Source organism: Syzygium oleosum, unplaced genomic scaffold, assembly GCF_021117445.2.
Source record: "Syzygium oleosum isolate NSW1041296 unplaced genomic scaffold, Sole_v2.1 Sole_v2.32, whole genome shotgun sequence".
In the NCBI taxonomy this organism is placed as follows: domain Eukaryota; kingdom Viridiplantae; phylum Streptophyta; class Magnoliopsida; order Myrtales; family Myrtaceae; genus Syzygium; species Syzygium oleosum.
Genome location: NW_026607516.1, coordinates 3,402,389 through 3,430,353, shown reverse-complemented (window position 1 = coordinate 3,430,353; position 27,965 = coordinate 3,402,389). Strand labels below are relative to the sequence as shown.

The 27,965-nt window shown below is 37.3% G+C and overlaps 2 protein-coding genes across 3 annotated transcripts; both read right to left on the bottom strand.

The window, feature by feature from the left end:
• Window positions 1-35: 35 nt before the first annotated feature.
• LOC115687031 (protein TILLER ANGLE CONTROL 1) lies at window positions 36-3,959 on the bottom strand. Its single transcript, XM_030612500.2, has 5 exons — window positions 3,879-3,959; window positions 3,704-3,755; window positions 2,873-3,522; window positions 2,354-2,513; window positions 36-352 (listed from the first exon to the last, which is right to left on the bottom strand). Exons 1-5 carry the CDS (start codon window positions 3,882-3,884, stop codon window positions 318-320), a joined length of 903 nt encoding a protein of 300 aa, XP_030468360.1. The 5' UTR covers window positions 3,885-3,959; the 3' UTR covers window positions 36-317.
• A 21,399-nt stretch (window positions 3,960-25,358) lies between these two features.
• On the bottom strand, window positions 25,359-27,350 carry LOC115687032 (ras-related protein RABA3). 2 transcript variants are annotated; one of them, XM_056304510.1, is made up of 2 exons: window positions 26,293-27,350; window positions 25,359-26,192 (listed from the first exon to the last, which is right to left on the bottom strand). In XM_056304510.1, the coding sequence occupies exons 1-2, from the start codon at window positions 26,544-26,546 to the stop codon at window positions 25,703-25,705; spliced, it is 744 nt and encodes a 247-aa protein (XP_056160485.1). In that variant the 5' UTR covers window positions 26,547-27,350; the 3' UTR covers window positions 25,359-25,702. The 2 variants fall into 2 exon arrangements, with proteins under 2 accessions (XP_056160485.1, XP_030468361.1); XM_030612501.2 differs by having other exon boundaries at window positions 25,359-26,198; window positions 26,293-27,318.
• Window positions 27,351-27,965: the final 615 nt, after the last annotated feature.

The following is a 27,965-nucleotide window of genomic DNA, read 5'->3' as shown; positions in this document are numbered from 1 at the left end:
GACTGTCGTGAGCAAGAAGAGCTTTGAATCCCAAGTTTAAACAAATGAATGATCGAGCAGGTTCCATTGTGCCCTAATCGAGAGGACATGGGTACCCCATCATCACGTTCATCAGCTGGTTGGTATTAAACAAAACAACACAAAACACAATTGCTGTTCAGGTCCAAAACAAGGCGCAACATGGACGAGTCAATAATTTTCACATGAAATAAAACCCTAGCAAAAGGCTGCAACACGAGATAATTCCCTTCAGAAGGAAAGCCAATCGCACCAAATAGCAACAAGAATGGTCGGCAGAGAAGACCCCCGAGTTCTGATCACACTGTGGCATCTGCAAAAACAGCTGGCAGACCTGGAAAATTAAGATAATACATGTCCTTCACCGAAGAACAACGAAGAAAGATAACGATGAAGACGATACCTGCGCATGCAATGACCCATTGATATCGCGATTTCAATAATAACAATGTGATAAAATTTCTTTGGAAGCATAGACAAGTCGATTATCTTGCATGCCCATCTCACTAATCATAATGAATACTTTAAGTTGAATCAAAGGCCTAACTTCATATGTATATGTATATATGTATCTAGCTAGCGTATCTCAACTTTAAGTGGAAAGTAAGACAAAAAAGATAACAGCAGGATTAACTGCGTAATGCCCATCTAATCTTATTTCAACCTTAGTGTGTTTTTTGGTGAAAAAAAATAGGGAAAAAAACATACTTGACCTAAAAAAGAATAACGAAATGATGTTGATGCCTATAGAGTGGCGGACACGTGGTGGCCCATTGGGCCCACCGTCAAACCTGATCACCAATCAATGCCACTATGCTGACTTTTTCCTACTTGGATTCATGCTTTGGTAGTTTTCTGCGAGGGACCCTCTAATCACAAGACTTGTTATTTCACCTTAGAAAATGATTATATAAAATCAAACTCTTATAAGACTGCAATAATATGACGCTTGCGAAATACATTTGGTATCATCTAAATTTTTCTATTTAATGTAAGTCCTAAAAGACATGTTCTTTTTTTTCCATTTTCAAAGTTTTCTTGGCTTGTATATTTTCTCACTATTCTTTATTACCTTTTTAGGATAAGCCTATCTTTGATAAATAAACTCTGGACCCATGAATCCAATTAACATCGTGGATCAAATGAGATTATGTGCCAACTCTGCACCCACCTATGTATTCCTTGACATGTTAGCAAGAATAAGGTAAAATATATTATTGGACTTATTTTGAGAATGATGTACGATGATAGACATCAGTAATCCAAGTACACAAATTTGTGGGACAAAGTTATCTCGATTGGTTCTTGGCTTAGTCGAGTGTAAAAGGTCTTAGGAAACAATAAAAAGTTATTCACCAATATTCTACAATTGATGTGGTAAATATAGTCAATCTAGCTTTCAGAACTACGTGTAGTTTATCTAATTTTGTGGGTTTTCAATGGTCAACCCGTGGAGCCATTCTTAATGATATAACATATCTTGTAAACCTTGTCTTCAAACAATATCTTATCATTGTGTCCTTGTGTCGTTATGCTGGCGGTACCTAGCTATACTGTACTACTCACCAATCGCACTATGCTACCACGTGCAAAATTTATAGTCCTAACTCACTTTATGATAGCATGATAAGTAGAAACAACCACATTGCAATGTGCACAATTACGTGAGGACTTGTGTTTTTGGTAGCCTCAAGTATAAATGTCACTAGCTTTGTCTTGATTTATGATTTGATTAAGCAATAATAACCTCATGAAGTTTGACAAGTAATCACTATCACTGCTAACAATAAAGAGACTTTGTAGACTGGTCGTAATAAACTATGATTGCTCTTATATAGATACCATATGTATTTCACTTCACCAAATGGTCTACTGTTATGTGTAGAAGTTGCCTAGAGACGACTGTTTTCGTGCAATGGATGACGGAGAGCGAGCGAAGGTGATATGGAAGATTTAGCCCTTAGATTTATGGATGGGGAATCAAGTCAAGACCATCAAGTGGATAATATTTGCTGAAGGGAAGATGAGTGCCCAATGCCAATGTGCTTTTGTCACAGACAGAACAATTTATGACCACTAATTTGTAAGGTTGGGCATCTTGTACATCAGATCACCATATCATATCTATCTGTCTATCCATAGTACAGAAAAGTTCAGTCCTTTTGTTTTGCACTTTTCTATCTGTTTTACTTTAATGACAAGAGTTGAAAGCTAAGAACTGCTCCTAATCTCAACATATATTGTTTGGAATTTAACAAGTGTTGATGTTTCTGGTATTGCACTGATGAAGATATACGCCTTGATGAAAAAGAAAGAAAGAAGAAATCGAACTTGCCTTGAGGAGATTGAAGGAGAGAGAGGTACTCGTCCTTCTGCTGATTGTTGGTGACAAGGAGTTGGTGTATGCAACCAGGCTTCATCATTTGATTGTCTTTGTCATTTATCTTGCTCCCCAGCTCCGGATGGATCTTCTTCTTCAACATCTTCTTCATCAACTGCATGCATTGGGTTGGCATTCACTACATCTATTAATCTTTACCCTTATTTTTTCATTAATGTTGTTTGTGTCTCCAAAACAAAAGTATATACTATTTGATTTTTGACTTTTCATGATTGGGTTTGCTAGCTGCCCGTGTCTACGACCTAAGGAAGTGTTTATGCATGCTTAAAGTGAAAATGAAGAGGAGCTTAAGGATACCACATATTTGATCCACAATACCCCACACTATTTAGGTCGACATTCATCTGAATAACTTCATCAGAGCCAAAGTGAAATAAGATTGACCTCTAAAAGGGATATATAGGCTCTCACTTTGTGAAGATACCTTAGCTTGTTGGGAAAAACGACACTCACCCGGTGTAGTTTTCTAGTGGGGCGTGAATCCTCAGACACCATCTGATGAATGAGCTTCTTGGCAAAAGACTGGCCATCTTTCTTGGTTGAAGCGGGCTCTTTTTTCCCCAACGGCTTGGTGGGTTGATCAACTTCACTTGGATATGGTTTTTCTTTGACTTCAGAATCTGCTGAGAAGAGATCGGCCAGTGTCACTCTCTGCCCTTTCTTCTTCTTTTCTTCTTCAAGGACCACTCCCTTAGTCAGCTCAACGTTGTCAACCACCATTGACCTGTCAGGTTTAGCAATATCATCCGTGTATGGATTCAGTAGTCGCAACTCATCATTGAGGATGAGGTCGTTGTTGCAGAATGTTGTCAACATCAAAGGGTTCTGTTCCTCGTCCTCCACATTCGGTTCCTCTCGATCATCAGGATAGTGATCATGATCATGTTGATCTTCCTCTTCCTGACTCTCATGATGACTCTCCAAGAAGAGCTCATCCTTTTCTTGGTCCAAGGGTTTCAGCGGATCATAACCAAAAGTTCCAATTGTTAATATCCCATCTTTCCAACCATCCAGCACACCGGTGAATGTGAGCCCTTCAAGTAATGCTAGCGCATCTGCAGTGATGGATTCGGGCTTTTTCACGCTTTGGCCTAGCTCATGATCTGCACAAACACAAAGCAACTTTCAAATAGTGATCGCCGCAACTTTCTGTAAAGTTAGTAACCGCCATAGAACATCGTTCCAACAACATTGATGCGCCAAAGCACTCGACAAATACACGGGATCTGGCAGAAAAGGAACATTGTGTCGTCATTTGGTTAGAGGAAATTTGCAAACTCAAACCTTGGAGGACGTTAGGATTCAACCTCTTCCTCTTTTGCACCCAGTTAAAGATCTGATGAGAAGATGATAGAAAGTGATGAGCGACTTGGACAGTATTAACAAACAAGCTGAGACATGCAAAAAGAAAGTCGTGATGAGAGTAATAAGGGTAATGGGGGATGAATGCAAGAAGAACCTTCATTTTCCCTCTGCAAGTTGGCGGATGGTGAAATGAAACAAAGTGTCAGAGTGAATGAACGAGGCAAATCAATTATGGTGGTGAAGAGGGAAGCGAAGAGAAGAGAAGGGAAGGGCCGTGGCCAACCAAGCGGAAGAATGCGGTGAGGACACGTGGCAGGGGGAATGGGCCACATTTTTTTGGGGTTACATGGCATGTTGGATTAGCAGCAACCCATGTCCATGTTGGGTCTTGCTGGCACGATCGATAGCTCGATATTCTTGACGTGATGTTGGGGTTCCTCTTTTCTCAATTCAGAAAGACAGGGAGAGGCTCCCCTTAATCCCTCACGTTCCCATCTAATTAAGCTGGTCTTTGCATAGCATGAGAGCAAGAAGTTTCTTCAGAAAAGAAGGGTCTCTCCTTTTGGACTTTTCTCTTGGAACCAAGCTCAGCACTGCAAAATCCTTCGAGAATTAGAGCTTAGCTGAAAGTCTATTTTCTTTAAATTGGTTTATCATAGAACTAGTACAAGGTATACATACAATCATGAGAACCATGTGCCTTTAACTTCTTCAAGTATGTGTGTGATAGGGGACTTGACAACTTGGAAGACTGCGATTTGATTTATTTTTCTTGCTTTCTAGGATTTTAGAATTTTAAATAATTATCTTATTAGTTTGAGTAATTTATTTTCGAGTTATCCAATTAGATCTTAGATAATATCCTTAGGGTTTTTCTTAACTTTTTTTAATGATTTTCTTTCTATCTTTTATAAAAAAAGATTTCTAGAAGTTTAGGCTATTTATATTCGTACTATTATTCTTTTGTAAGAAGACTTTGGCATTGAATCAATAATGATTTTGATAGTTTATCTCTTTGTGCTTTGAGTTTGTCACGCCTTTATGCTTGTATGCGAGTTTTACTTGTATTGCGAATTGCAATTCGTGTTATCCTCATTTTCACTGCGGGAGTTGATACCAGAACAAATTAGTCGTGGGAACCCGAGGCTCAACACTAGCTGCTTTGGGGATTGAGAGGTGTAAGCTGTTTAACGGTAGCCTTAGAGTATCTTGACAAGTTATAGAATGACGATCGAATGAGACGTCTATTCAGTTGGAAGACCGAACAAAATGCTCGGTTGGAAGCTCTTGGCTTGAAGACAAAACCGAATTAGGGTAACGATGTGGGGCCACGGGCGAGTCATGCCTATGTCCTACAGTTCAGTAAACCTGCTTCAGCCTTGCAGAGCAACCCACATCCGGCAGGAAAAATACCAAAAAAGTCCTAAATCCATTGTGTTTGTACCAATTCAATCAAAAACATTTTAATTTGATCGATTTAGTCCTCAACGTTTTCATATTGATATCAATTTAGTCCATTCGGCCAATTTAGGCCTGATGTAGACGCCGGCCACCATAAGTGACACGGTCAACATTGACGTGGACATTTATATATATTTTTAATATTTTTTTTGTTTTTTCCTTTTTTTTTTGCTTTCTTTTTTTTTTCTAATGGCTGGCAACTAGCCACTAGGCATGGCCGGCAACCAGCCACTAGGCATGGCCAGTGAGGATGAGCGCTGGGAGGCCGACCTTCACCGACCATGGCCTGTGGTCGGTTATCGTTCACTGACAAAAAGAAAAGGGAAGGCAAAAAAAGAAAGGAAAAAAATCAAAAAAATATAAAAATGTCCAAGTTAGCGCCGGCCGTGCTACATAGGACAGTCAGCATCCATGTTAGCAATTTCCAGCCTAAATTGGTGGAATGGACTGAATTGGTACCAACATGAAAATGTTTAAGGCTTAATTGGTCCAATTGAAAATGTTATGACTGTTTTGGTATCAATGCAATAGGTTTAAGACTTTTTTTGGTACTTTTTCCCATGTCTAGCCTACCTGGAGGATCACAAGTTATACCAGAATAGGTTGGGTTACAGTTGAGAAATATTACGCTTCGAGGGTATCATGCCTCGTGCATGTTTGCGGGTTTTACTCCGTTATGAATTACGATTGGCCTTAGTTTTTTTTCACTACGTCAATATGTTTGATAAATTAAAGACAAATCATGGTCAAGTCAATTAAAGATGAATATGATGTGACTATTTGTTGGCAAACTAAAGCGGACAGTCGACAAATAGAGCCAATCACGACTAGTGGATAAACAAATAATACCCTAAAAACTCTCAACCTTAGCTTCAGTATCAATTATATCCTAAACTTTTTTTGTCTCATAAAAAACCTCAAATCTTAGGTCATGTCCTAATTCTATCCTAAACTTTTTTTTGTCTCATAAAAAACCCAAAATCTTAGATCCGGTCCCAATTCTACCGTAAACTCTTTTTGTTTCATAAAAAAAAATCCACCTTTAGGTTTAGTTCCAATTTTACTATAATTTTTTTGCCTCATAAGAAATCATCAATTTTGACTTGAGTCCTAAATTTGACCCCATCAACTCTCCGTCCAAAATTGCCCTTAGTAATCTTACATGCATTTCCACGTCATTGCTCTATTTTTTTTTTCCTAAACTTCAAATCCAAGAAGACGTCTTTTAGAGATGAATTTCCATATCGGCCCAAACAACATCTTCGTGGGTGTAAAATTTGGGTAAAACTAGAGTATTAAGGGTTGGTTTTGTTCAATTGCTCTTACTCTTAAAAAGAGTTTTCCTTCCATCTCCCTGAGGGATCTTCAATTTTATGCTCCATTTCAATCTCTCATGCTCAGGAGTGTTCCATCTATTGCGGTTGGAGAGTTTTCGCTTAGGGCACTTAGCTTGGGACGCTCGAATAGCTCAAGTTGGTTGGTTTTTACGAGACTAAAAAAATTTTAGGGTAAAATTAGGACCGGATGGTTAAATTGGGACAATACCTAAAATTTGAGGTTTTTAAGGGGCAAAATTTTTTTTATAGTAGAATTGAGACTGAATCTAAAGTTAGGAGATTTTTTATGGGACAAAAAAAAGTTTAGAGTAGAATTGAGTCTAGATCTAAACTTAGGATTTTTTAAGATATTAGGCTTAAAAAGATAGACAACCATGGACGGAGCCGGCACGACCCTCCTTGAAGTCCTACGAGGCCACAACCGGAGGGCGATGGGCTAAGGCTGGAGATAGAGAAGATTTTGATTAGGTTTTAGCTACTCTTCCACAAGTGTGAATAGATGGACACGTAGCAAATTTCTGAATAAAGTGCTTTGACCCAAGTCTACCCAATTTCTTGCCCAATTTTAATTGTTCATTGTCTAGATTTGAATAAAGAGCTTTCTCAGTGGTTTCATTTCTGTTTTTGCACACGACAGAGGTACTAAAATATCTGGCATTGTTTGCCTACACAGTTAACATATAACAATTTTATATTAACGAATCTCTTTCATTTAATAGTTTAATCGTTTCGAACACACATGCATTTCCAACTTTAGCATAGTAATAGCGCATTCGACCAACCAAGGGAGAAAAAACCAAGCAAAGAAGACAAAACCTCCAAACCGAATTGATATTCTTAATGTTTAGTTTGACTTTTTTGTGTAGACATAAACATTTTCTTACCACTCTAAATACATATATTTTGAATTGTAGTTGATGCCATGATATAACATTACTTATAAACACTCACAAAATGATATTCATGGATCCATTTGGTATAGAAATTAGCGTTCAAGCTCACTTTACTCGCGTGCATAACTAAGTCCTTTACCATATGCCTAGATTCGACTATGTAATAAGATAGCGGGAACGATTAGAACGAGATATCCATATCCTCGATTGCTACTACTGTTGATCATTAGGAGTGTCAACAGAAAGCTAATAAGATGTCATAACATGTCGAAGGAGATGAAATTGATGCAAGATATTTTCTTTCTGCAGATGGGAATCATTGCAGGCATTTGTTCTTTTCATCCTAAAATGAAAACAAAAGAATTAGGTATGTTTAGCCACTAGCTATAGCTAGCACGTCCTGAAACCAACGATATGCAATGCATCGCATTGGTTACGATTCAGTCGCTCTCAGAAAAGTGACTCCCCGCACATATCGGGAAAAAGGAAAGTTCCATACCGAGAATGGAAGAAGATGAGTGGGTGTTGAGGAAGAAGATGGCAAATGTCAGAGTCCATTTCGACCGGTAGCCATTTGTCGCTCTGCTTGTTGTGCCTTCGAGCTTGGGGTGGCGCACCTTAAAATGGAGCTTCGGATTCTTTCTGGAGCTCGTCTTCAATGATGGAGAGGGTTTGGACGTGGCGGGTCATCTCCGGTCCCTCTCCATTTCCACAAAATCCACATATCTTTCTCTCTCTCCTGTTTGATTATGTACAGAGCTTTCATGCCATCCACATTGCGCATGCAGTCACCTCCTTTCTGTTATCTTTACATGGTTTGTCCAACTATTTCGTCCAAACTCCATTGCAATATAAGAATATACTTTCATTTGAGTTTTTTTATTTTTATGTGATATATATATATTCAATTCCATTTGGATTTGCATCTAAACATTTAAGAAAGTTTCTCCAATGGCATATAGTTTTGCATTCCTATCTTCTTCATCGCTCGCTCACACACCCAAAGTTAAAACCAGTAATGCTATAGTGAACGGCAAAACAATCTTTAATATACTATTTTGAAAATTTCCCTATTTATATTTGGCAGTGTAGCTTGGCTACAAAAGGTTACATGGATATATTAACAAATCATTAAAGTGAATATATAACAAATATGCTATCTTCCCACGATATTTAAGTGAAAAAACGAAACCCTTTGCAAGGAACCTTGTCTTTTCTATATCGACCCACTTTCATGAACTAAAAACGAAAATATATATGATAAATAGATTAACCCAATTTGAATAGTAAAATAGGTTCTTGGGATAAGAAACGTATACACACACACATACATAAGAATTTACATCTCTAGGAAATATGTTACATGTCATAACATGGATTTGAATTTTTATGCAATTATTTGTTATGTTAATGACACAAACTTTCAAGTTTCTTCACAAATGGATTTTGTAAAGATGTACAAGAACATTATTTGTCTTCGTTTAAGATTTGACAAAGTAAAAATCAAAATTTGTGGTAACGGCAAGACGTCAAGGATAGTTCTGCAGGAGCTTATAAGGAAGATGGATCCGTGTTAGCTGCTTTTATTTCTTCCAATATTTGGTCGACGCTAACTCCAGACGGATTTAGTGAAATAAAGTCTGATTTTTTTTTATTGACACTTCTGTATTGACTAACACTATGTCGTATGTCTTTACATTTTAGGATTTGTCGATTCCATCTTTTTATGTCTAGATTTTTATTTCTACGTCAGGGTATAGAAAATTCTACCTATCGTCGATGCGTTCATTTTCTTGTTTTCAGCGAATTGTCTATTAAGACGGAATATAGAAAAACAAAATAATGAGCAAAAAATTAACACTAATATTACCATGCGTACAAAAAACATTTCCATTTTGGCAACATTCGTGCAATGCACGTGTTCCAAACACTAGTACATTACAAATGAGTGTCACGTGAGAAGCCTCATTTCATCAGAATCTACGATGTTTCAATACCTCCGTCGAGTATTACAATAGTGATTAATTCCCCGAGCAGGCATTAACTTGCAATTTCACAAGGACATCGCATAATCCTCCTCAAAATGCATACATGAAGTGAGATTTGTCCATTTCTGCAATGCCATAAATGTCCCGTAATGGATACTCGAGATTTCGCGTGTAGAACGAGAGTATATCATGCATATTCAAGCACATAAGAGCCAGAAGAAGAAATGAGATGGGGAGGAGCGGTGGATGTCAGCCACAACTTTTGTAGAGAATAGGCCCATCATCAGATTTGGCATCTCCCTACACTTCAATCACACTTCTTTATATGCTAAGACCAAATCCAGGGATGGACCTACAATTCAATGGTGAATACAACTGACAAGTAGAAAAACTATTCATCTCCTTGTTTCGAATCAATGCAGTCAGGTCGAGAGGCACGTGTGACGGCTTCCCTACTTACTTGGGCATGCTTATGGAAATACTTTCAAATATCTGGCTCTGTTTCGCTCCCAACGAAAGGCTTTCGTTTGATAAATGAAGATATGCAATCATGCTCTGCAAAACAACCATTAAAGAAACATCTCAGAGATCTATGCATCTCCATGTCTATGGGAGAGAGAGGTGCAACTGACTTGGGGATGCATGAATGTTCATTGCAACCCCATGAGTAAAGCTGTTCACACTTAGAGGCGTATGCGCCCCGGGTGGATTTGGGCCTTGGGCCTTAACGATCATCCAAAGAAGTGGCCTCAAGAACCGATCCCAAATTCAAAGGACTGTCACTGCAGAGGCTGGAGTCTCACATCCCATTATTGATATCGTGTGGAGCATATGATGCATCTAATCATGCTAATCGCCTCGAACCTTTTACTAGTCTCCCACAATGAGGCATTCAACATCTATAACGCATCTCATAGGGTCCGCTCCGTTCGGAGAAAGCCATTGCACACTATCCTAGCTAGCTAACTTGAGCTGGCTGTGCTATCTTAATTGTAGCGCGCCTTCCCTCTTCTCTCGTTTCCGAAAGATTTATCAGTACTTTTCTTACGATGACCGGGTTGGGAGAGTACGATACATTGGTGTACAAGATTGAGTGGGGTCAGTGAGGTTGGTTATGGTAAGGCCTGGCACGTGAGGTTGGATTTGAATGAGCAGCTCCAAAACTGCCTTTCAAGAAGTGAAAGCGGAGCTTTTCTAATGCATTCAAAAGACAATAAAGTCCACATACTCCCTACGAGCTTCTTCTTCCCCAGATCAAGTGTACACAGAGAAAAAGCGAGATGGGCCATCGAATCATATTATCAATTGATGAGACTAGCAAATATCACCTAAAGGGGGATGAATAGGTGATTTGAATGTAAATTGATCAATTTTAATGCGGAAGTAATTGATCTCAAGCAAAGTCTGAACAACCTTCAGATTTTGATCAAACTTTGAATGTCAAACAAACAAATGTGCAATAAAGAGATTTAGGGAATAGAGAATATGCACACAAATGTATAATGGTTCGGCTTAGATCAAGCTTATGTCCACTCTCTCACGCTGACAGCCTACTGGCTGTATTCCACTAGATGATCGATCAAGAGATTACAAGTTCCGAGTGATGTTCAAAATGATTACTCTATCTCTCTTACAACAAGTCTCTCAAGATCACAAATTTAGGCTCGAGAATGACAAGTGAAAAACTGGTCATAGTTTGCTCAGACTTTATAATTGATAATTTTGGATTTCGTCTCTCAACCACTGCTCTTCGACGATTTGTCTCCTTTTATACTCCTTCACTTCCAAACTAGCCGTTGGATAGTCTTTAGAGGATTATCTTCCAATCTTCATCTTAAACAGATAAATAATTTGAGTAGTCGTTGAGTGATAAAATCAGAATCCCGCTAAATCTGGTTGCCCATACAACTAGAGATTTGGTTTCCATAAGTAGAGCTTCTCCATTTTAGAAATAAACTTGTTGTGGGATTTTATTGTCAATCAATTTAGGATATCTTGCTATATAAATATTCCTTGCAAAATAGTCTTTTAAGATCGAATCAATCAATTCTTTCCATTGGTGAAATCCAAACTAGATCACTAGCCATTGTTTACGTTCTGAGTAAGCGATAAGTCTGGATAAAGTCCTTGCGCTTAGAACTTGACGTCAGAGTGGTTTGTTCAGTAAATTATGAATATATTGATTCCAGTATATAAGCTGAGGTACTTCAACTTCTTTGTATGAAGTTTAAACTCTGTCTTTTGCGGTGTAGAACTTGGATTTCTTCTTTAAGTCTGGGCTTCCATAATGTAATTCCCGAACTTAGAATACTTCAAAAGCATATGTTAGACGTTACTCAGGGATAGTTTTGTTATCATCAAAATCTATTAGGAAGTTTTTTCTCAACAATCTTTCCCTTTTTTGATAGTGACAAAACTTTCCATGCAGATGAAAAGATATTGTAAAAAGTTGACTAATTAAAGCATGAACATATATTCAAATATCCCTTACCAAAAAAAACATATATTCAAATATCCTTACCAACAAAAAAAAAACATATATTCAAATATAGTACTAAGGAACAAATAATATTTTTGGCATATGAGTTGAAATGTAATCTGTGACCTTTCACCTTCATTTGTTTCAAGACCTGCATAATAAACTTGCATATCTGATCAAGATTCTACATCACATATCCATATCTGCATACATTCTCCCCCTTTTTATCAACAGCACAAGTGAATATAATATCTCAAATATTAGCCAAAACAGTCACAATAACAATTCAGTCAAACTAGAAGTTCAAAATAAAACATTCAGTCAAAAAGTTGACACACAGCAGAGAAAAATTATGATTTAAAAGGGGCTCGAATGAGTTGAAAGTTCTCCAACTTCTTAACAGCATCCTCAACCTTTGACATGCACTGACCAATAGCTTTCTCCATTGTTGCCATAGTCTGATCCGCTTGAAGATGGACATTTTGAATTATTTCCTCAACAATCTTCTTTAGATTCTGCATGTCTTCTCCCAAATCAGATTGTTTCTGTTTAATTTCAAGCAACAGAGATAGAATGGTCCTGTCACGGGAGGTCTGACCTCGAAATTCTTCAAAGTCTATCAGTTTAATTTGGATACCTTTGTCTTTCTTAAGCTCCACCTGAATATCAGCATCCATTAAAGCTATTTGTGGAATCTCCTCAAAGTCTTCAGTATCTTCATCGGGTGGAGATTCATGATCTTTAGTATAAGCAGGAGCTTCTTGGATAACTATTGCCTTCCCTTTGACAGGTTCTTGTTATGTTGTTTTCCACTGGCTTCTCGACATTAATCTGACCAGTTTTTGGTGCTGCTACATTTTGATGCTCTTCCTCATCCTCTTCATCCCTCAACAGAGTCTCTATTTTTGTCTTCTTTCTAATGACTTGGGTAATTGGACTTTCCATCCTTTTCTCAGACTTTTCAGTACTCTCATTTCTTCATCTTTTCTCTAGTTTGGCCTTTCTTCATCTTGTCTAACTTTTTTGAAGTATGGCCTTTTGTACTCACATAAAGCTGAATAAACTTCATCTTCGAGACCATCTTCTCACCAACAGCCATCTCAGGAAGACAGTTATGTTTAAACTTTGTAGGAATTTCAATGTTAAGAAAATTGAAAATCCTGGTAATGAGAGCACCATAAGGAAGTTGCCCTTTGTTTTTTAGCCCAAATCTGTACATAAGGAAGTTGCCCATATCATCTTTGCTTCAAATTTTGACAAATCAGTCTTTTAAGATGCCTTTGGTCGGAGACAGTTAATAATAATTTTGTGCAAGATCATGGTCTTCTTATCCAGACTGTAGTAAGAATTGTGAGTCTTTGATCCACGAGCATAATCTGGATTTCTAGAGATCACCTTATAGGCTTCTTCTGCAGTAACATTTATGGGAACAAACTTCTAGGTGTTCACACCAATAATTTTAGCCATAGTAGAGACATCCAAGTCATACTTATTGTCAAAGACAGTAAAGCTTATCCAGTTTGGAGATAGAAAATATATGTTCGAATAAAAATATGCGAAACGAGGACACTACAAGTGCCAAAATTTGTATTCGAAGCTCACTTTAGTACTAAAAATTTCCGCCGGATCACTTAAGTGCTAAACTTTTTAAAAACCGATCACTTAAATGCCAACTCCAGTCAATTTGGCTGGAAATTCGACGTGACATTTTTTTATTAATTTCTAAAGCCAATGTGGCTCGACGGAAATCCGACATGGCATTTTTTTTATTTTAAATAATTTTTTTGTTCTTTTTTCCTTTCTTTTCTTTTTTTTCCTTTTCTGATCTTCTCTTTGTTTCACTGGCGGCCGGTCCGGCCACCGGTGAAGCCCGAGAAGGGCTGGGTGAGGGTCGCCCTCGCCCAATCTGGCGAGACCACCTCTCGTCAGCCATGGGCAAGGCCGGCCCTTGCCAGATCTAGGTGAGGCCGGCCTCGCCAGCTGCCGGCAAGGGATGGCCTCGCCAGATCTGGACGAGGCCAATCTCGCCTTGGCGAGGCGACCTTTGCCCTAGGCGAGGCTGCCCTCGAAAGCCACAGGCAAGGGCCGGCCTCGCCTGAGTGACGGATGGCCGGCGAGACCCAATCGGATCTAACAAGGGGAGTCCTTACTGGGGCTCGCCCTCGCCCAGGCGAGGGTCGGCCAGGCCTCGCTTGTGGCGGGCAACGGCGGCCTCATCCGGGTGAGGCCAGGCGGCCAGTTATTGCCAGTGGCCGGTCACCGGCCAATGGTAGAAGAAGAAGAAAGAAAACAAAAAAAGAAAATAAGGAAAAAAAGAAAAATAATCAAAAACATATTTAAAAAATCGAAATATACACATTAGAAAATTTTCCGGAATGAGTTCTGAATCGAAATAGATTTTTCTATTTCGGTTCCTGGATGAGTTTACGAGAAAAAACCCGTTTGATAACGACCAACAATTTCTATTTCTAGAACGAGAAACCCGTTTGATAACAAACAAAACTTCTATTTCTGAAATAAAACCTGTTTGATAAACAATAGAAAATTCTATTTCCAGGAACAAAAATCCATTTTTTTAGAAATGGAATAAAAATAATAAAAAATCCGAAAAATTCATAAAAATCTTTAAAAAATTCAGAAAATCCCAAAAAATTGAAAAATTCCAGAAAAATCATCAAAATGTCGAGAAAATAAAAAATTTAGATTTCGGAAAATAGGAAATTTGTTGAATTTTTCAAAAAATCAAGAAATCAAAAATTTCAAAACTTCACATAATGCTTAGAATACCGTGGTACCCACTTTTAGTGAAATTTAAATTTTTTAGGTGCCCAAAAAAATCAAAAATCAAAAATTTCAAAACTTCACGAATAGTTTAGAATACATGTGGCCACCCACTTTGAGTGAAATTTAAATTTTTAAGGTCCCAAAAAATTAAAAACTCAAAATTTCAAAACTTTCGAATGGCTTAGAATACATGTGGCCCACTTTGAATGAAATTTTAATTTTGGAGGTGAAAAAAATCAAAAATCAAAAATTTCAAAACTTCACAGAATGACTTACAATACCTCTAGCCACCCACTTTGAGTAAAATTTAATTTTTTTTAGATGCCCAAATGGTATTTTTATTTTTTATTTTTTTGGTTCCTAAAGAAAATTAAATTTCACTCAAAGTGGATGGCCACATGTATTCTAAGCCACTCGTGAAGTTTTGAAAATTTTTCTTTTTGCTTATTTTTTTTCGACACCTAAAAAAATTAAATTTCACTCAAAGTGGGTGGCCACAAGTATTCTAAGCAATTATGTGAAGTTTTTATTTTTATTTTTTATTTTTTATTTTTTCGCACCTAAAAATTTAAATTTCACTCAAAGTGGATGCAAGTGTTCTAGCCATTCTATGAAGTTTTGAAATTTTTGCTTTTTGCTTTTTTTTTTTTAGCACCTAAAAAATAAATTTCCAATTGTGGCCACAGTATTCTAAGATATTCTGAAGTTTTTAAATTTTAGAATTTTTTTTTTTTTATTTTGTTTTTTGGCAATTAAAAAATTAAATTTTGCTCAAAGTGGGTGGCCATAGGTTTTCTAAGCCATTTTGTGAAATTTTGAAATTTTTATTTTTATTTATTTTTATTTATTTTTTTCGGTACCTAAAAATTTAAATTTCATCGAAAGTGGTACATTTAAACCATTCTGTTAAGTTTTGAAATTTTTGATTTTCTCGCTTTTTTCTCACCTCAAAGATCGTGACTTCCATATGAATATGTGTATTGAAGAAAATGAACTCCTCGAAATGGTTCTCACTTTTGTTCCGAAATGAAAACCAACTTTTTTTTGTTCTCATTTCTGGTTTCGAATCAGTTTGGAAGCAAACTTGTCCGAAATTGAAAAATGAAATTGCGTTACCAAACGGGTTTCGGTCCAAAACTCGATTCTCGGAACAAAAACCAGCCTGACGAACTTAGAATGGTTTTCATGCAAAGACCTTGCTTCCAAAATCGATTAAAACCGAAATGAGAACCAAAAAAGTTGGTTTTCATTTCGAACAAAAGTGAGAACCATTTCGAGGAGTTCATTTTCTTCGATACACATATTCATATGAAGTCACGATCTTTGAGGTGAGAAAAAAGCGAAAATCAAAATTTCAAAACTTAACAATGGTTTAGAATCATGCTACCCACTTTCATAAATTTAAATTTTTAGGTACCAAAAAATAAATAAATAAAAATAAAAATAAAAATTTCAAAATTTCACAAAATGGCTTAGAAAACCTATGCCACCCACTTTGAGCAAAATTTAATTTTTTTAATTGCCAAAAACAAAATAAAAATAAAAAATTCTAAAATTTAAAAACTTCACAGAATATCTTAGAATACCCGTGCCACCCAATTTGAATAAATTTTATTTTTTAGGTGCCCAAAAAATAAAAAAAAGCAAAAAGCAAAATTTCAAAACTTCATAGAATGGCTTAGAACACTGTGGCCATCCACTTTGAGTGAAATTTAAATTTTTTAGGTGCGAAAAAATAAAAAAATAAAAAATAAAAACTTCACATAATTGCTTAAATACCTGTGGCCACCCACTTTGAGTGAAATTTAATTTTTTTTAGGTGTCGAAAAAAAATAAGCAAAAAGAAAAATTTTCAAAACTTCACGAGTGGCTTAGAATACATGTGCCATCCACTTTGAGTGAAATTTAATTTTCTTTAGGAACCAAAAAAAAAAAAAAAAAATACCATTTGGGCATCTAAAAAATTAAATTTTACTCAAAGTGGGTGGCTAGAGGTATTGTAAGTCATTCCGTGAAGTTTTGAAATTTTTGATTTTTTGCTTTTTTTCACCTCCAAAAATTAAAATTTCATTCAAAGTGGTCCACAGGTATTCTAAGCCATTCTATAAAGTTTTGAAATTTTTGAGTTTTTGAATTTTTTAGCACCTTAAAAATTTAAATTTCACTCAAAGTGGTGGCCACACGTATTCTAAACTATTCGTGAAGTTTTGAAATTTTTGATTTTTTGATTTTTTTGGGCACCTAAAAAATTTAAATTTCACTAAAAGGGTGGCCACAGTATTCTAAGCAATTATGTGAAGTTTTGAAATTTTTGATTTCTTGATTTTTTTGAAAAATTCAACAAATTTCCTATTTTCCGAAATCTAAATTTTTTTATTTTCTCGACATTTTGATGATTTTTTCTGGAATTTTTCAATTTTTTGGGATTTTCTGAATTTTTTAAAGATTTTTATGAATTTTTCGGATTTTTTATTATTTTTATTCCATTTCTAAAAAATGGATTTTTGTTCCTGAAATAGAATTTTCTATTGTTTATCAAACGGGTTTTTATTTCAGAAATAGAAGTTTTGTCATATCAAACGGTTCAGTTCTAGAAATAGAAATTGTTGGTCGTTATCAAACGGTTTTTTTCTCGTAAACTCATCAGAACTGTAAATAGAAAAATCTATTTCTGATTCAGGAACTCATTCCGGAACAGAATGGTTATCATGCGCACCCACTTGTCCCGGAAATAGAAAAATGAAATTGCGTTACCAAACGGGTTTCTGGTTCAAAACTGATTCTGGGAACAAAAAACCAGTTCTGGACAGAACCAGAATGGTTTTCATGCAGCACCTAAAATGCCACGTAGACTGATTTTTTATAAAAGAAACCCAGCTCAGATTAAAATTTTAATTATAAAAGTCACGTATTAATTTGGCCAGAATATCTCGCCGTTAGCACTTAAGTGAACGTTATTTCTCCGATTTGGCACTTCAGTGATCCGGCAAAAAATTTTAGCACTAAAGAGAGCACCGTACACAAGTTTTGGCACTTGTAATGTCCTTGTTCAAAAAATATGTAGTTAATGCAGGATAAACTGGAGAGGATTGCTGACAGAATACTTCCATTCCAAGTTGTGCATGATGTTTTCTCACTGAGATTTCTACAGAGTCAAGGAATGATAAATCCACAATTCTATGATTCATAACCCCTCTTGATAAAAGAAGATCATGATGCTCTTGATGTATATTTGTTCTGAACAAGTTTCCAGCGGAGCCTTTTACCCCTGCAGCAATTCCTGTTTTGATTTCAAAGTTCCTGTACAACTTACCGTCATCATCTTCCTTCTTGCCTTCTCTCTTCGACTCAGAATCATGTTTAGATTTAGAGGTTAGAAAAACAGTTTCTTTCAATGTGGGTTCACCCACTTTCTCTTTCCCTTTACTAAACACATTCACTGTCTTTCCAAAATCATGCTTAGGCAAAACAGTTTGTAAAGGTTTTGAAGTAAAGGAAAGCAGAAAATCTTCCTCACCACGAAACCCATTATCTTTGAAAAAATTGAACATAACTGAGTCAGAGGCATTTCCCTTCTTGAGATAATTGTAAGTTTTCCATACAGCAGTGGAATCTCTAAGTAAAAATCCTTTTTACCCATAGTTGCAGTCGACTTGGGTGGAGATGAATGTGGCGGAGATGCTTTCGGGTGTGACTCTGTTCGAGACGAGTCGCTGATTTCCAGATGTTCTGGGCTTCTTTTGGTCTTCGATTCAAAGTTTGCAATGCGGGATGAGCGTCGACTCTTCTTAGATGCTTTAGATTTTGGGCCATTTCAACTCCGACGAGGATTTGAGAGAAAAAGTTTTGATCTTTTTGAAGGAGAAGACGAAGAAGAACTCGGGGAGGAAAAAGATTTGATTTTTCAGAGCTTTTAAACCCTAAGAATGAACCGTCGCGTCTTAAGAAGAACTGGGCGGTTTTCTTAAAAAGGATAGAAACTGAATTTTGGCGGCTTTCTTTTAAAGATTCGAAATTATAGGGAATTTTGAGTTGACAGATTTTAATTATACGAATCAATCAAAATAATCCAAACAAATATTCTAATCATATACTTACCTGATTATTTTCTAGAATGAAAACTTACCCGCCAAAATTTGAATATAAAGTTCCAATCTCCGTCTACGACTTTGCATCTGGTAAGTTATCCAGACTTTGCATAGTCTGCTTGTCAGAATCTGATCCTATTGTGTCTGAGAAACTTCAAGCAAATGGATAAGTAACATTCAATCTGTTTCTAATAGATTCAAAAGAGTTTTTATCCAATGGTTTTTTAAAGATATCAGCAAGTTGATCTTTCGAATCAACGAATTGAATGTTAACATCACCATTTTGAACATAATTTCTGATGAAGTGATGCTTGATTTCAATATGCTTTGCTCGGGAATGAAGAATTGGATTCCTGATTAGATTTATTGTACTGGTGTTATCATATTTGATCTCAGTGCAGGACTCTTCAATTCCAACGTCTCTTAGTTGTTGTTTCATCCATAGAATCTGAAAGCAACAACTCCCAAGTGCCACATATTCTGCTTCTGTTGTTGATAGTGTAACTGTTCCTTGTTTCTTTGAATACCAGGATACTAACATGTTTCCCATTAACTGGCAAGTTCCCGAAATACTTTTCCTGTCCACTTTACAACTAGCAAGGTCAGCATCAGAATATCCAGTTAATGTAAAGTCTGATCCTTTTGAGTACCAAAGTCCTAACATTGATTAGGTTCCAATGTATTTAATTATCCTTTTTACAGCAGTAAGATGAGACTCCTTTAGATCTGACTGAAATCTAGCACACATACAAATACTAAATAGAATATCATGTCTAAAAATAGTAAGATATAATAATGATCCGATCATGCTTCTGTATAGCTTATGATCAACCTTTTTACCCTTCACATCCATGTCCAGTTTGGAAGAATGAGACATTGATGTGTCTGTCTTCTTGCAATTTTCCATATCAAACTTTTTTACGATTTCTCTAGCATACTTTTCTTGACATATAAATGTCCCATTTGTAGTCTGCTTCGCTTGAAGTCCCAGAAAGAAAGTTAGTTCTCCCATCAAGCTCATTTTGAACTCATTCTGCATATACTTTGAGAATTCCTTGCAAAGTAGTTCATTAGAGGATCCAAATATTATATCATCGACATAAATTTGAACGAGTAGAATGTCATTACCTTCTCTTTTGATGAAAAGAATTGTATCTACTTTACCTTTTTCAAAGCCGTTGTTTATAAGAAAGTTGTTTAGTCTTTCATACCAAGCACGGGGTGCTTGTTTCATACCGTAGAGAGCTTTCTTCAGCTTATACACATGGTCAGACTTTCTTGATTCTTCAAAGCCAGGTTGTTGTTCCACAAATACTTCTTCTTTGATATATCCATTTAGGAATGCACTCTTGACATCCATTTGAAATAATTTGAAGTTATGAAAACAAGCATATGAAAGGAGTAGCCTTATGGCTTCTAACCTGACAACCGGAGCGTTGGTTTCATCATAGTCTATGCCTTCTTTTTGAGCATATCCTTTTGCTACTAGTCTTGCCTTGTTTCTGGCTACATTTCCCTTGTCATTTAGTTTGTTTCTAAAGACCACTTAGTTCCAATCACTGTATGATTCTTTGGTCTTTGAACAAGTAAAATACTTCATTTATTTTGAACTGATGAAGTTCTTCTTGCATTGCTTCTATCCAGCTTTTATCTGAAAGTGCTTCATCAATTCCTTTTGATTCTATTTCAGATATAAGAGCCAAAGTACTGATGTTTTCCTTGTATTTTGACCTTGTCTTGATGCCTTCTTCCACCTTGCCAATGATGAGATCCTTTGGACGATTGGATTTGTGTTTCCAGTTTTTGTTGTATTTATCATTTTCCTCACCATTGGCTTCTGAAGAAGTTTTCTGAGTCTGGTCATCATTTTTGTCATCTTCTGTTGGCTGAGAATCATCTGGATTGTTCTGATCTGATTCTTGTAAATTCTCAATCACTTGATATTGTTCAGATTCATCATCTTGAGTTTGTTTCTGCTCATCAAATTTGACGTTCATGGATTCGTCCACTGTCTGAGTACTTTCGTTGTAGACTCTATAGGCTTTGCTTGTTAGGGAATATCCAAGAAATATTCCTTCATCTGCTTTCTCATCAAACTTGCCAACACGGTCATTTGCATTTTTAAGAATAAAGCATTTACAACCGAATATATAAAAATAAGAAATGCTTGGTTTTCTGCCTTTGTAAAGCTCATAGGGGGTTTTCTCAAGAATTAGTCTTAAGAAGACTTTGTTGATAATGTAACAAGCTGTAGAAACAGCTTTTGCCCAAAAACGATATGGAATTTTACTCTCTATCAACAGAGTTATTGCCATTTCTTGCAAAGTGTGATTTTTCCTTTCCACAACACCATTTTGTTCCGGTATACAGAGAGAAGAAAAATTATGCTAAAAACCATTTTTATCACAAAAATTTGAAAAAATTTGGTTTTCAAATTCTCCCCCATGATCAGTTTTGATGCTAGAGATAGCATAACCTTTTTCATTTTGAATTCTTTTTGCAAATTTTGAAAAGTATGAGAAAGCCTCACTTTTATGAGCTAGAAAGAATACCTATGTTAATCTTGTAAAGTCATCAATAATCGCAAGACAATATTTCTTACCACTAATGCTTTTGTTCCTTCTCTTGTTCCTTGTAGGACCAAAAATGTCCATATGAAGAAGCTGTAGGGCACAATTAGTAGAGACATTATGTATAGATTTAAAAGAACTTCTGACATGTTTTCCCAGGGTACATGCTGAACATAGTTCTGTCTTTTTTAACTATAGTTCTGGTAGTCCTCAAACAAGCCCTTTTGTAGACAACTTTGATATTTGTTTCATACTAATGTGTCCCAGCCTTCTGTTCCACAAGTCTGTATCCTCCTTGATGGAAACTAAACATAAAGCAGAGTCAGATTTTACATCAAGAAGATAAATGTTACCATGTCTTCGACCGGTGAATGATTGAGAGCAATCTTTGCTTGATCCAGAACGTACATTCTCTTGAAAGTTGATCTTGAATCCTGTATCACATAGCTGACTTATGCTAATCAGATTGTAATTGAGACCTTTAACAAGAGAGACATCATTTATCAATAGGCCCCCGATTCTAACAGTTCCTTTGCCTATGATTTGTCCTCTGTTATTTCCTCCAAATGATACACTTCCACCATTTAGCTTTTGGAGTTTGATGAACATGCTAGAGTCTCCTGTCATATGTCTTAAACACTCACTGTCCAAGTACCATTTATTCCTTTTCCTTCTGGATACCTGCAAAAATTAGAAAAACTCAAGCTTTCTTTGGTACCCAAATTTGTTTTGGTCCTTTGGAGTTAGTATTATAAGCTGTCTTAATCTAGTTTCTCCGAATTGGTCTCCAGACTTCAGAACAATCTTTCTCAAAGTGTTATGGATCATCAAAATTTGAACACTTGAGTGCATTTCGGCCAACAGGTTTTACAAAATTCTTTTGAAAATGATTTTTGTAAACTTGTCTAGGAGGTCTTTGCTTAAGTCTCTCCTTGACCTTTGGAGAATCAATCAACAGATAACTTTCCTTAGTAAAACCAAGTCCTGACTTGTGATAGTAAGGAACTTGTATGGAAAGGATATGTTCCAAAAATTTTTAGCCATTTGAAAATTTGGAAGTAATATCCGAAAATTCCTTTTTCAAAGCAGTGTTTTCTTTGACAAGAGTATCTCAATTTTCTTTGATTTGATGAAATTCCTTTTCCAGAAAATTTATCTTATCTTTTTGCGAAACATCCTGTTGCCTTAGCATAAAATTTTCCTTTTTCAATTCGGAGATCCTCTTAAGAGCAGATTTGAATTCAAACATAATTCATCAATATAATTTGATACTTCATTTGGAATATTAAGATATTTTACCTCAATGTCTGCCTTATTCTCTGAGCCAGAATCAAAATTTGAGTCTGAGTCAGACTTTGCCATTAGACAGATGTTGGCATAGTCCTCATCACTATCTTCACATTCCGTGTCGCTCCATGTTTCTGCTTTAAAAGCCTTCTTCACTTTTTCATATTTGCCTTTCTTTTTTAGAAGTGGATAGTTTGGCTTTATGTGTCCACTTTTTCTGCAATGGAAGCAAATTACATCTTTTGCAATTTCTGTTTCTTCAGGAATTTTCTTCTTCTGACTGAACTTCTTTCCTCTGAGCATTTTTCCTTTCTTTTTCATCTTTCTGTATTTCTTGATGATTAGCGCCAACTCTTCATCACTGTCTTCATCTAAGTCTATATCATCAGAATCAATGTTAGATCTCAAAGCGAATGACCTCTTACCTTTGGACTCATTTTCCTCATTTATTTGCTCTATCTCATAGGATTATAGAGTCCCTATGAGTTCATCCACAGTTAATGATATGATTCTTTGAGTTTCTCGTAGTGAGGTCTTGATATTATTCCATTCCTTTGAGAGTCCTCTCAACAGCTTGTTAACTTTCATGGGTGCTAAAACTGGATTCCCTTGATATGCAAGACCATTCACAATTTCTGTGAATCGGTCATACATTTTAGCAATAGATTCATCTGGCTTCATCTTGAAGGATTGATATTTTCCAAGTAATAAGTTCATCTGAGTCTCCTTTGCTTGATCTAGTCCTTCATAGGTCGTGTAGAGCCTTTCCCATATGTCTTTCACTGATTCATAGGAATCAATTTTCTTGTACTCAACAGGTGATAAAGCACAATAAAATGAATAAATTGCTTTTGCATCTAAAGCTTCTCTTTTCATTACTCAAATTCAGATAATGTAGTAGTTGCTGGAGTTTTGTTATTTTGTTTTGAATTTGAGGCAATTGCAGGAGGAGGTGGTTTGACTCCTCTTAAAACAACATCTCACTGCAAAGGATCAATGGACTTGATAAATGCCTTCATTTTGTTTTTCCAGACATTGTATTCTTTGCCATCGAAGTATGGTGGTTTGGTGTTGCTTTGTCCTTCTACTAGACCTGAAGCACTCATGCTAGCCATAAATATCATTAGCTCAGAAGTAAAAACACTTCAATAAACGAGCAACCTTGCTTTGATACCAATTGATGAGACTAGCAAATATCACCTAGAAAGGGGTGAATAGGTGATTTGAAGGCAAACTGATCAATTTTAATGCGGAAGTAATTGATCTCAAGCAAAGTCTGAACAACGTGCAGATTTTGGTCAGACTTTGAATGGCAAACAGACAAATGTGCAATAGAGAGATTTAGGGAATAGAGAATATGCACATAGATGTATAGTGGTTCGGCTTAGAGCAAGCCTACGTTCACTCTCTTACGCCGACAGCCTACTGGCTGGATTCCACTATATGATCGATCAAGAGATTACAAGTTCTGAATGATATTCAGAAGGATCACTCTATCTCTCTTACAATAAGTCTCTCAAGTTCACAAATTTAGGCTCGAGAATGACAAGTAAAAAACTGGTCAGAGTTTGCTCAGACTTTGTAATTGATAATTCTGGATTTCGTCTCTTTACCACTGCTCTTCGACAATTTGTCTCATTTTATACTTCTCCACTTCCAAACTAGCCGTTGGACAGTCTTCAAAGGATCATCTTCCAAACTTCATCTTGGAAATATTAGCATAGAAAGGATTGAGTAGCCGTTGAGTGATAAAATCAAAATCCCACTAAATCTGATTGCCCATACAACTAGAGATTTGGTTTCCATAAGTAGAGCTTCTCCATTTTAGAAATAAACTTGTCGTGGGATTTGATTGTCAATCAATTTATGATATCTTGCTATATAAATATTCCTTGCAAAATAGCTTTTTAAGATCGAATCAATCAATCCTTTCCATTGGTGAAAAATCCAAACAAGATTGCTAGCCATTGTTTACGTTCTGAGTAAGCGATAAAGTCTGGATAAAGTCTTTGCGCTCAGAACTTGACGTCAGAGTGGTTTGTTCAGTAAATTCTGAATATATTTATTCCAGTATATTAGCTGAGGTACTTCAACTTCTTTGTATGAAGTCTAAACTCTGTCTTTTGCAGTGTAGAACTTGGATTTCTTCTTCGAGTCTGGACTTGCAGAATGTAATTTCTTGGACTTAGAATACTTCAGAAGCATATGTCAGACTTTACTCATGGATAGTTTTGTTATTATTAAAATCTATTAGGAAATTTTCTCAATATCAATTTGTGCTGACTCAATCCAGAAAGGAACTTGTTCCTATCTTAATGGTTAATGCATGTAAAGAAGAATGACCGACAAGTCGATAACTCTTTGCGAGAAGGATGGTATGGTAAGGATATAATAATCTGGTTGATTTGTTGCATCCACTATCCACCTAACCCCCATCATTACAGTGATCTTGGTTCGATATATTTTAGTAGAGGAAGGTGATGAATCTTTCTAGAAAAAAGCTCGCGTTGAATGTGGAAAGAGACATGAAGAGGACAGGTGATGGGGGTGGCCGTGTATTGGCCCACCGTGCCTATACTCGACTCTTGCTTTTGCTCCAACCCTGGCTAACTAATCCCTTAGACGAGTCATGCAACGATTATAATAGCTGCCTCTTCGCTTTGTTTGCTTTCCGAAGGACTTTGATTGTTATATTGCCAAAACAACGCTCAAAGGAACGACTGCAGATGGGAAGACAGGTAACCAGATACACACAGGAACGCAATATGTACACTTTAATTTGATTCGCAGGTTGGGGGTGGGGGTTTTTTTTTATACAAGATAGGATCATCATCGCACCTCTAAATCTCAGTAGAAGGGAAAGCATCTTCGCCAACTAATTGAGTACCCCACTTCAATTAGAAAAAGCGTAGAATAATAAGCAGAAAAATCAAACATGAAGGGACAAAAAAGGTTTTCTTTAGTTGGCCTCTTTTTGACTCTAGGCGGTGGTTTTTCCTCCTTTTTTGACCTTCTCTTTAGGGGTTTCAGGTTCATGCTTGAACTTTGAAGAACTCCACTCGAGTGTCGCTCGTCATGCTAGATACCCAATTCAGCAGGAGCAGGCGGATGGTTTCTTCAAGTCGCTGACATCTTCCAAATCACATCCTGAGCCTGAAGATACAATATGAATCTTCTTGGACGACCCTGTATACAAAGCCGCACTACTCGTGCCATTAAGGTTGTTCCCAATTAGATCCCCACCACCACATTCCAGTGCTTTCCTCTTAGCAACGACACCATGGATCTCCTCCAGTAGCCTCAGGAACGCGGCGTCCACGTTGTCGCCGCTGAGCGCGGAGGTCTCTGAGAAGAAGAGGCCTTGGTCCTGCGCGAAGTCCACCGCATTCTCTGTAGGGACTGCCCTCGTGTCCCCGGCGAGGTCGACCTTGTTGCCGATAAGCATGATCACTATGGAGTGGTTCGCGTGGGCCCGGAGCTCCTCGACCCACTTGGCCACATGATCGAAGCTCTGCCTCTTGGTGATGTCGTACACCAGCATGGCCCCTAGTGCTCCTCGGTAGTATGCGCTCGTCACTGCCCTGTATCTGCAGCAATTGATTGTTTAACTTTAACGGCTCAAACTCTGTCCATAATAGACTAGACGAGTGTAGGTAAGAGTTTATAGAAAGAGAGGGGGACCTTTCTTGGCCGGCAGTGTCCCAGATCTGGGCCTTGATGACTTTTCCGGCAATGGAAACTGTTCGGGTCTGGAACTCGACGCCGATGGTGGACTTGGAGTCGAAGCGGAACTCGTTCTTGGCGAACCTGGAGAGCAGCTGGGTCTTCCCCACAGCGGAGTCGCCGATCACCACCACCTTGAACACGTAGTCGATCCTATCGTGGCCGTTCTCTCCATAGCTCTCCGTGTCGATCCCATTTATTTCTTCCCCCATCTTCTTCGCTTCCACAAAATGGTACCAGCTACAAGAGGATGACCAACAAGAATGTTGACTCTCCAGCTAGCTAGTACTATAATGCTGGGTTCGGTTTGATTTTTAGTTAGTTGCCTTTGGTCGCGGTGTTAAGTGGGGGCAAGTAGAGATTGAGAGAGAGAGAGGTTACAGAGGTTAATGGGTTCAAAGATGAGAAAAAGAAAAGACACAGCAAGGACCTGAAAGGAAAGAGCAAGGTTGCAGGGCCATCAGTTAAGTGACAAACTTGGCGTTGCCTCCCTTTACCCCTTTCTTTTCAGTGCTTTCGGTACGGAGGACGTACCCTGGCATTATTGCGTATATACAGTGACTTGTGTTGGACTGGCAGACGAATCAGCAATGTCTCTGCTCCTTTCACGACCGAGGTCTTCTCTCCCAAAATTAAAATATAAAGGGGGGGGACATTGTTGTCATGTTGACTAAAGTATGCCGATATTCTTTACTTAGAAAAGCAAATGAGCTGAGCAGAGCAGGGTCGTTGCCTGTGGTAGATTGAAATAATGTGTTTTAGGTTTAAAACTCAGGGCGATAAACTGCAAGAGGGGAGACATCAATGACTATAGTGCCCTTTTGCCTGGCGGGTTGACCTAACTTCCGAGTTGGCATTGATTATTTTGCAGCAGACATCTCATTCTCCCCGCGCATAATTGCCATGCGTGTACGAAGGATTTTCTTTAATGTGGAAAGGCATCTTTGATCTATGACATTAGTTGGGCGCTGACGCTGGTTAAAATATGTCATGCACGATAAGAAAAGGTTTCTGTGGCTGTGGATGAACAGAGCAGTGAAGGACCAGTGCGTATGGGATACAGGAGCTCCTCGGAATACAAGGGAAGCTTCAAAATTGCAACATTTTATCTTTTTATATGTTGGCACCGACAGTTGCTCAGGGTACCATGATGTTCCTTGCTTGCATGGAAAGTGTCAATCCGAAGGGAGCGAGGCCCGCCAAATTTGGACAGAAGTTGCTGTCAACCACACTATGGACACGTTCATCAGTACAGCCCAAGCTCCTGAAACTGGGTCGTGTCTTGGATTTGCAAATCAAATGTGGGTCGTGTTTCGTGAAGTGAATCGTACGTCCCCCACACCATTTTACCGTGTGGGATACACATTGATCCTCTTCTAGTTAAGTATCCTCTTCTAGTTAAGTAGATCCTCCGACACTTTTGTGCATATCCCAATATATGTTCCTCTCACGTTTTCAGAGTTTTTTAAGCACCATAAATTGTGCTGCAACATATGATTTATACTGTAATTTGTCTAGTCCATGATTCTTTCATTATTTCAATGACATGTTGTGATCAGACTCGGGTCTGCCATTCAATTTTTGACATGGAGGCGTCTAGTGAACTTCGTATTACGAAACGTTGACGTGAA

Bases quoted from the DNA above. Each gene is read 5' to 3' on its own strand.
- LOC115687031 (XM_030612500.2), bottom strand. The intron at 2,514-2,872 runs GTGAGTGTCGTT...CAATGCATGCAG, and splicing joins CCACTAGAAAACTACACCGG to TTGATGAAGAAGATGTTGAA. The intron at 353-2,353 runs GCAAGTTCGATT...TTAATTTTCCAG, and splicing joins TCTCCTTCAATCTCCTCAAG to GTCTGCCAGCTGTTTTTGCA.
- LOC115687032 (XM_030612501.2), bottom strand. From the start codon at position 26,546: ATGGGGGAAGAAATAAATGGGATCGACACGGAGAGCTATGGAGAGAAC. The intron at 26,199-26,292 runs GTCCCCCTCTCT...CAATTGCTGCAG, and splicing joins GACACTGCCGGCCAAGAAAG to ATACAGGGCAGTGACGAGCG.